Raw genomic sequence first — 9829 nt, 5'->3', positions numbered from 1 at the left:
TGGTCAAGCTCACAAAAGAATATCCTTCATTAGCTGCTCAATTCTTCAAGGAGGTTCCAGCCTCATTGTGGGTGGACCTATCTGTCCTCTCCCGTGGAAAGGAGTGTGTGGCAGCTGTTTCCTCATCCTGCAAAGGCTCTTTCCTGCTTTGGTCCAAGGTCCTGAGTCACTAAGAAGACTTACTACTGTCAAGTGGTCTGTGATAGGAGGAAAACTAGGGTCAACTCCTGATGCTGTGGCATTAAGCAGATTGCTTACTCTCTCTAGGTCTTTTCCATTAACATTCTGCATTTCATATGGCACTTTAATATTTGTAAAATGTTTTACAAATGTGATCTCACTGGATCCTCATAGCAACCCTGCAAAGTAGGTGCTGTTACTATTCTCATTTTACAGATGAAGAAACTAATAGAGATTAAGTGACTTACCCAGTGACAGGGAAAGCTAGGAAATTTCTGATGAGGCAGAATTTGAACTCACATCCTCCTGACTCCATGTCCAGCACTCTAACCACTACATCATCTAGCTGCCCTTAATTAAGTTAAATGATCACAAAGATTAAAAACTAATTAAATGATCCAAGATCATAGAATAAAAATCTGTACTAAAATTACCCATCAAGGGGTCTCCCAGGCTCTGCTTAGTGGCCTCCAAGGAGAGGGAATCCACTACCTCTTAAAGCTGCCTCTTCCACTTTTGGACATGGGGACTTGGGGACCCCCTAATTGTTAGGGAGTTTTCCTTGTCATCTCACCTAGATGGGTCTATTCTCAAGGCCAAATACAATCCAATTCCACAAAAAAAAAAGCAAAACTGCTGGATGTTGGATCAAATATCATGGGTTTGAAAAAACAAAACCATCTGATCCCTTCTTCACAGCCCCCTAATACTGAACACAATTCTGACCTGTCTTCTCTTCTCCAGGCAAAGCCTCTCCGGCACCTCCCTTTCACCATCTGAACAGCCCCTCACTCATGGAGGTCCTTCCTAAAATGCATAGCAGAGTGCCTGGCACACAACAAATGCTCATTGGTTTGACTTCCTACAATGTGGCATCCAGAAGTGCCCACAGACTTGCAAATGGTTCTGACCAGGGCAGGAGACTGAAGGGCTGCCCACTTAGTATGGGGACAATAAGGGTGCTCCCTTCAGAGTGAGGGTCAAATAGGGTGTCCAGCACATGGCAGCCCTTAATGAATAATGGCAATGAGGACTATGGCAAACTAGGCCCCTCTTCATGGAGCCCATGGCTGTCCTGTCATGCTATTGGTTCATCTTGCTGTCAGAGTCCACTACAAAATTTTTTCTTTAAAAAACAAATTTTAGATGAATTACCGTGTAACCCTAATTCCTCCCTATATTGTATTTATGACTTTGAATTCTAGAACCCAAGTGTGTTTCATTAATCTCTATTCAATTTCATCAGATTATCTTCAGTTCAATGCCTTCACCTGTGATGTTTTTTTTTTCCTCTAATGTGTTCACCATCCCACCCAGCTACAGATTTAAGGAGCATGCCATCTCTACCTTTGTCCAAGCAACTGATTAAAAATGTTAACCCACCAGGGGCCAAGTCCATATCCCTGAGCCAGTCCAAAGGACACCTCCTTCCCAATCCACAAAAAAAAAAAAAAAAAAAAAAAACCAATCAGTGACTATACTCTGCTTCTGTCCATTCCACTAGTGCTGAATTCATCAAAGCGTAGTCTTGCCTAGTCCCCATCTCTAAATCTAACATAACATGTAATAGTTTATCACACACTTGGCTAAAATCTAGGTTAACTGTAAAGACAGGCTTCTCTGACCTACCAGTTTAGTAGCCTGTCCAAAAAGAAAAAGAAAGTGAGTTTGCTCAGGCACAACCCGCTCTTCAGGAAGCCAGGCTCACTCTTTATAATCACTCCCTCCCTTTCCTAGAAGCTTGATAACTGTCTTGGGACCATTTCCAGCCATCCTGATCCACATCTGGCCACTGGACCCAGATGGTTCCAGAGGAGACAGTGAGACTGGTGACTTTGTACAGCCCTGCCTCAATCAAATCCAATTCACTCGCATGTCATGGGCCTCTTCAAGAACAAAGGACAGATAACAACAGCTAACTATCCCTAGTGATCTGCTGGGGAATTCTCCCAGGAATTGAAGTCGAGCTCACTGAACTAATAGTTTTCAAAATCTATTATCATCTCCTTTTAATTTTTGTCTTACATTGAGGACATTTGACCTTCTCTAGTCCTACGGTTAAGGGCAGCTAGGTGGCACAGTCAGGAGGACCTGAGTTCAAATCCAGCCTCAGAAACTTCCTAGCTATGTGGCTCTGGGCAAGTCATTTAACCTTCTGTGCCTCAGTTTCCTCATCTGTAAAATGAGCTGGAGAAGAAAATGGCAAAGCACTCCAGTATTTTTGCCAAGAAAACTCCAGGTCAGGTCACAAAGCATCAGACACAACTGAAACAAAACACCAACAACAACTGTGTGAAGCACTAAGGATACAGAAAGAGGCACAGGACAGTCTCTGCCCTCAAGAGCTTACAATCTAATGGGGGGGAGACAACAAGGAAATACATACAAAGTAAGCTGTATACGGGATAAATAGGAAATGACTAACAGAGGGAAGATGCTAGGATTAAGACGGGTTAGGGAAGGCTTCCAGTAACAAATGGGACTTTAGTTGGGATTTAAAAGAAATCAGAAAGATCAGTAGTCAGGGCAGAGGAGGGAGAAGACGCCAATCATGGAGACAGCTGTAAAAAATGCTGGGAATCAGAGATGGATGGAAGAGCATGTATCAGGGAGTAGGAAAAGTAGGAGGGGGCCAGATTTGAAGAACTCTGAAGACCAAGCAGCATTTCCTATTTGCTCCTGGAGGCAACAGAGAGCCACTGGAGTTTACTGAGCAGAGGAGTGACTAGGATCTCTTTGTTTACGCTGGGTACTTACCGCCTATTAGCCCTGTCTGTTCTGTCTTTTCCAACACAAAGGTCATTCTCCTTGAGTGAGAAAACAAAGGCAAAATAAGGAAGGAAGATCTCTGCCTTGTCCCTCTTGTCAGTTGTCCTCATCCCAAGCATTGGAAGCAAAGGTCCTGGGCCTTCTTTGATCCTGCCCTTGCCCCAATAGCACTAAAAAAAAAAAAAATACCCCAACCCTCTGAGTTGTTCTTCCTTTTGGCCACTGCCGCAGCATATCACAAATCTTAGCCCTCTGGATGCAGCTTTGTGGGATCCTACCATACTCTTATACCTATCCTCTGTGCCAGCCATGGTTTCCAGGGTATGTACCTTTCTTTTTCAATTTTAAGTTTGTTGCTGAGTTTCCAGCACATCCACATCAGTCCCTTTGGATGGCATCATCAGAATTGTTTCTCTGTGCATTCTCAGAATTTCACTATTGACCATCTCCCATCCCATCTGCGCTGACTTTTACTATAACATTTTAGGCCATGGGATCCTGCCTCCTTTTCCTCTGGAATGAAATCCACTTTTGAAAAATCAAGATCACAAAAAAAAAAAGAAAAAGAAAAAAATCAGAATCACAAGTCGGACTACCTTAGACTGCCTCTCCTTATCACAAGCTCTACAGTTAGTAGCAAACAGATCCATCCAGAATTTCCCCACCTCTGTCCATTGAATGATAAAGTGATGCCTCCTGAGGCAGCTCAGTAGCTCGGTGGATTGAGTGCTGGAGCTAGGGTCAAGAAGACCTGAATTCAAGGTCTGTCTCTAACACTCGCAAACTTCAGGACTCTGGACAAGCCACTTAAGCCCTGTCTGTCTCAGTTTCCTCATTTATAAAATGGGGAGCATCTACATCCCATGGTTGTGGTAAGGATCAAATGAGATGATATTTGTCAGATGCTTTGTGAGTCTTAAAGAGTTCTACGAGCCTTAGCTATGAGAGTGGGAGCAGCGGAGCACATCCGCACGGTAGAAGTCCCCATGCCTCTGAGCCAGCTCCTTGGTGATCTGTTTCCTAAATCCTTTGTCTTTTCCCCTTTTTTGTGCAGGTAGTCTGTAATATATTCTTTTGACAAAATTACTTCAATTTCTCCTTCCTTCGACTTTTCACCCAAACTTCTCCATCACATTTCCCCAATCGTTTTCTTGGATTTCCTCCTGTGATTCTACCTATTTAGTATACAATCCCACCCCACCTCTCTTACTTATCCTGTTTCCAGTACACCCAGCCAGTTCTACAAACTCATCATAGGTTTTGTCCCACCAATGCTCAATAAAGTTCAATTTGCTTCCTTGCATTAATATCTCTAATGCCTTGTTTATTTCAAAGGTATTTCTTCTAACTCTAAGATCTGGTCATTGTACAATTGCTATATAACCATGGATGGGTTCCTGCTTCTGGCCTCAGTTTCCCCATATGTAAAACAAAGGAGGCATTGGACTTATGGTGTCTAATACTCATTGTGTTCTTTTCTGCATAAAAGCAGATTATGACCAAGTTTGTGAAATCATAACCATTGAAGAATGCCCAATTTTGTGTCTAGGGGTTCTGATTTCCAGGGGGATGGAAGTGTCTGGAGTTAGTTTCTGACAACAAAAAGGCCCTTTCTTTCAGGGACCCTGAGTTGTCAGGAAAGCAGGCTGTTTGCTGTGTGACTGTGGCATTGGGGACAACATGAGGAGTGTCCGTGGGCAGTATGCTATCCCAGAGACCCTAGTATGCTATCTCCTGCCCCATCTACTTGTGAAGAAACCGACACACTTGACATCATTTCAATTCCTAATCATTTAATCCTGGGCTGTAGAAGATGAAGAGGGAACCCAAGCGGCCCCAGCCCACAACTTTGCCATGTTCCAGGCACATTTCATTTCCCAATAAATAAATTAGGGCAAAGGAGAGGAATCCCTTAAGATTTCTCCCTGCCCATATCAGGTCCCCACCTGCCTCCCCAGGGACCCTCGTCTGTAAGAACCCATCCCTATTACCACCCCCCCCATTTAGCACAGAGATATATGACACAACATATATACAAAGGGAGGGAGAGGGCATGGTCCATTGGAGGGGAGCCAGTGGTCTCCAGAATCGGAAAAAGGACACAGGACAGGGAGAAGGTGAAAAGTTTTCAGGGAGGCACTGGTAAAGGGTCCACTCCCCATGGATGGGCAGGGGTAGCAAGGAATCCACCACCACCACCACCACCACCCCCCTTGTCCAGGGAGAGAGCGTAGGAGCCCCTCCCAGGGCCCTTTGGAGCCAGAAAGGATCTACTCCCGGCCATTTAGGGGTGGGGTGGGGGTACGGGCGGAGGAGGGAGGAGAGGGGAGAGGAAGGAATCTAATCCTCAGAGACACGCAGGTATAGGAAGAGGTCTGCTCTCTGTGATCCGGCAAGTGATGCAGGTCCAAACGGGAACCGGAGTTGATTCACTGGAACCGAAAGGCCCTCTTCCTTGGAGTCAGCCAACAATCAGAAAGATCGACTCTTGGGCGCCAGGAAGGGATATGCTGTCCCTGAGACTGAGTTAAGATCCGAGGAGATCCACTCTCTAAGGTTGGGTGGATCTCTGAGCAGCTCCAAGGCGTGTGGCTGGGCCGGAGTTCAGAGCGGATCTGTTGGGGAGCCGTTACTTAGGTGGCTCCCGCACCTCCACCGCCACGGTTAGCTGGCTGCTGACGGCAGCACGTGCCCCAGGTGCGGGAGGGCAGGGCCAGGAGCAGGAAGGAGCCGCCCCCCAGGAGCAGAAGGGCAGCGGCTGCGAGGGCGCAGGCCACCGACCAGGAATACTCATAACCCAGCCAAGGGGCTGGGCCCGGCCCAGTCCTGGCCAGCAGCTCGCGGACCCCCTGACGGAACAGCTCCAGGCTCACCAGCAACAAAACTCCTGTGGGCAGAGAATAGAAAAAAGGCAGCCCAGTGCTCCACTGGGCGGCCCAGACCCCAAGGGTCCCCAGCTCCTGGCCCGCAGTCCCTGGGGACTGCAAATCTCAGAATGCAATAGTCCCTGCAGCAGGCAAGGAGTCACAAGCATTTACTGTGTGCCGGGTGCTGGGCTGAGGGCTACGCGGGCTCTAGGAACTACAACTCCCAGAGTACAACGGTCCTTGGAGATTTCTATTGCCCCTAGAGTCCGTTACGAGATACTGTCTCTGGAAACCACAACTCCCAGCATGCAACTGTGCTGAACGATGCAAATCCCCAGGTTTAGGACTGGAGGGAGTCCACTGGGCATTAGCAGTTTGGGGAGCTGGGCAGACTGGCGCCTGGGTGGACCACTCCCTACCTGAGAGGCTGAAAAAGACTGCTGCATGTGTGAGCAGGAACTCGGCCCCTTTGCTGAGCACCATGATGACACAGATGCAGCCCAGGACCGTGATAGCCAGGGCCAGTGTGGCAGTGACGGCAGCAGCTACTCCTAGCTCTGGGAGGGGAGAGGGGGGAACAGGAACGTCAGAGGACCCTCCATCAGAGCCTATCTGGGGAAGGCAAGCAGTGGGGCTGCTGGAAAGAGGAGCCTGCCACTAATTGCCCATGCAACTTTGGGGAAGTCGCTCCATCTCTATGGCATCAGTTTCTTCATCTGTAAAATGGGTGTGGAGTGGAACCAGATAACTTCTGAGGTCCCTTCAGGCTCCTTGAGGGTCCCTGAGCCAGAATCTTGGCAGGGGAGGCACCAAACCCAAGGGCTAAGAGGCCCTACCTTTCTTAGTTGTCCTCTGCAGGATCTGGTTGTTCTCCCCTGAGGTGAAGAATCGGAAGTAAGAGCAGTTTGCCTCTGTGGGAAGAAGACACAGACACTTGGGGGGATGCTGACACAGAGGGCACTTGGGGGATGCTGACACTTGGGGGATGCTGACACAGGGGGATGCTGATGTGGGGGGACACTTGGGGGGATGCTGACAAGGGGGGACACTTGGGGGATGCTGACATAGGGGGACACTTGGGGGATGCTGACATAGGGGGACACTTGGGGGGATGATGACACGGGGACACTTGGGGAATGCTGACACTGGGGACCAGACTCAAGTCAGGGAAAGGAAGAGAGGCAGATGGAAGGACAAAGGAAGAGAGGAAGCCCTGTCATTGTCATCCACGCACCCACTTCCCCTTCTGTGAAATGGGAATAATGAGCACCAGCCTCCCTGTGCTTGACAGCACAAAACAAGAAAGGTGAAAAGATAAAGAGACGGGTGCAGATGGAGGAGAGAGGAAGGGAGAGAGGGAGAGGGAAAGAGAGAGAGAGACAGAGACAAAGACGGAGAGAGGGAGAGAGAGAGAGACAGAGAGAGGGGGAGACAGAAAGAGGGAGACAGAGAGGCAGGGCAGAGAGAGAGAGACAGAAAGGAAGAGAGAGACAAGAAACAGAGACAGAGAGAGGGAGAGACAGAGAGAGAAGTCAAAAGAAGATAAGGAAAGGGAAGCAAACGGAAGAGGGGAATAGAGAAACAGACTGAGCAGAGATAAAAAGATTGAGTGAGTGTGGAAGAGGAAGGCAGAGAAGAAAAAAGGGAGCGGGAGACATACAGGGTGCGCTTACTCAGAGTCAGAGAGACATAAAGGCAGAGAAATGGACAGAGAAAGACAGAGGCACGGGGAGACACGAGTATTAGGGGGAGGCAGATAAAGGGAGAAGCAGGAAAGGAGACAGACACAGAGAGCTGGGTAATCTTGGCAGGAGGGAGACAGGGATCTCTAGGGAGCAAGAGAGAGAGGGAGAGGGAGGGAGGTGGGGCTTCCAAAGGCAACAGAAGGCGCAGGGAAGGAGTCAGGCTGGCAAGGGGGCGGTCCTTGTAGCACAGGCGCGTCCCCAACAGGGCCTAGTCTCCCCTAGGGAGGTTAGAGGTCTGGACCCTTTCCCCCCATAGCCTGGGGGTCGTGGCTCCCAGAGCTGGCTGCATCTGTGATCCCCTGGGGCGGGGCCGGACCTCACCTCCATCTCTCACCTCCCAGAGTCCATTCTCTGGTTGACAGAGACAGTTTGGGCCAAAGTCTGAGCCGCCTGGATTCCTCTCTGAGTCACAGAGGGGGGACCTCAGAGACATCCAGTCCAGCCCTGCCCCTCCCCAAGCAGCAGCATCTGCAGGGCCCGGGTCACTCCTGGTCGCGCTCCTTTGCCCTCCCTTTGCAGCAAGCAGCCTGCCGCTCCCTCATGACCCCCCCACACCCACCCCAGGAGTCCTGGCTTCTCCAAGCTCCACTCACCAGGTGCCTCCACATGCCTCATATTTCACGGATTCAAGGCCCTTCACCACCCTGGCTGCACTTTTCTGGACACTCCCCATCTACCAGTATCTTTCTCAAAGAGTGGTTCCCAGAATTGAACACGAGATCCAATGAGGGCCCAGGAAATGAGACTCTCATCTGCCTGTTCCTGGAAGCTGGGCCTGTAATAATGTAGCCCAACATCCCATTGGCTTTCTGTGCTGCCTTATCTCACGGCCACTACTGCTTCACATTAAGCTTGTGGTCCACTAAGACCCTACAGATCTTTTTTCCCCCTTTCCTTAGGTGAACTGCTGTCTAGCCTAGGCACACTACCCTCCTCTGATGCCTTCAACATTGACTTTTTTAAACTCGGGCTTAAGACTATAAAACTATCCTTATTGAATTCATCTTATTAGATTCAGCCCAACCTTCTAGTTTGGAAAGGTCTGAGCCTTCTCTGTTTTTTGATCAGACATGACCCCGACTTCTCCTGTGTCTACTAGATGGATCAGAAGTCTGAGACATCGTTGTCCACACAGGCTGCTCCCCAGTCCAGGTTCCCTCTCCATTTCTCTCTCCCTTCCCAGTGGTCAGAATTCCAGGCTACTCCCATGGCCCTCTAGGCAAGTAAGTTAATTCTGTCCATTCTCGTCCTCCAGGGCTCTCTCTCTCTGTCTCCCACAGAAGCCGAGGTCCAGGATATCGCCACAAATTCTCAAGGAAGTCGGAGGTCTGCCTAGCTCTACTTTTCTCTGAGTTGCTCTGAGGTCAGGGGTATCTCACCATCTACCCCGTCCCAGGGCAGTCCCAGGTGGGGATCATCTGTCTGTCTCCCCAGGACAGCTGTTACTCCAGGTGGCCTCCCAGTCTCCCAGACATGGTTGGCGATCAGGGATGTGTCTGCGTCTCCCAGTGCGGGTCAAAGGTCTGGTCATCTCTCCAGCTCCCCAAGTCCATAAAAGGTGTAGGCTGCCTCCACATCTCCCAGGAGCAGTACGCAATTCCAGCTCTTTTGGGAGCAATCAGACGTAGCCTGAAGATGGCTTGGGCCGGCTGGAGGGTTGGGTTCCGTGTTTGGGTTCTTCTCCCTGTATCAGTCTGTGCATCTCCCCAGGGTTTCCTCTTGTCTCAGATTTGCCCAGGAGTCCTAGGGGTCTCTGGGAGACCTTTCTCCCTCCATCTCAGTGGGGTGGTCAGTCACGTGGGCCAGTTTTCTCTCCCCAGGGTGGTCCCAGCAGGGCCATCTCTGCAGCTTCCTGGGCCAGTCAGAGGGCTGGGCCACCTTTGTACCCTTGGGCTTGGGCAGAGTTCTGGGCCTTCCCTTCATCTTTCTCAGTCTGTCTTCTTTCGCATAGTCCCTCGCACAGTCAGGGCCATTTTTATGTCTCCCCAGGGAGTCAGAGGTTGGGCCATCTCTGTGTACCCCTGGGCAGTCAAAAACCTAGACTGCCTCTACATCAACTGAGCAATCAGAGGTCTGGGTGGTCTCTGTCTTGCCCACCTCCTGCCATTACCCAAGACAGTCCAGAGTCTAGGGCTTCTCTAGGTATATCAGAGTCAGTCAGAGGCCTGGGCCATCCCCTGAAGTCTGTCCCAGCATCCAGTCTGTCTTCCTAGGGCAGTCTGAGGCCTGGGCCATCCCCTGAAGTCTGTCCCAAGGTCCAGTCTGTCT

General features: G+C 49.9%; 1 protein-coding gene across 1 annotated transcript in view; it reads right to left on the bottom strand.

Annotated features, from left to right (window-relative positions):
- Nucleotides 1-5582: 5582 nt before the first annotated feature.
- CACNG6 (calcium voltage-gated channel auxiliary subunit gamma 6) overlaps nucleotides 5583-9829 on the bottom strand; it is a 6005-nt gene continuing 1758 nt past the window's right edge. The window contains exons 2-4 of the mRNA XM_027860566.1: nucleotides 6653-6727; nucleotides 6236-6373; nucleotides 5583-5836 (exon numbers count right to left, since the gene is read on the bottom strand). Coding sequence (XP_027716367.1) covers nucleotides 5583-5836; nucleotides 6236-6373; nucleotides 6653-6727 — 467 coding nt within the window. The remainder of the gene's footprint in view (nucleotides 5837-6235; nucleotides 6374-6652; nucleotides 6728-9829) is intronic.

The sequence above is a fragment of the Vombatus ursinus genome, unplaced genomic scaffold (assembly GCF_900497805.2).
Source record: "Vombatus ursinus unplaced genomic scaffold, bare-nosed wombat genome assembly UNPS02014198.1, whole genome shotgun sequence".
NCBI classification, from domain to species: domain Eukaryota; kingdom Metazoa; phylum Chordata; class Mammalia; order Diprotodontia; family Vombatidae; genus Vombatus; species Vombatus ursinus.
This window is presented reverse-complemented; position numbering and strand designations above follow the sequence as displayed.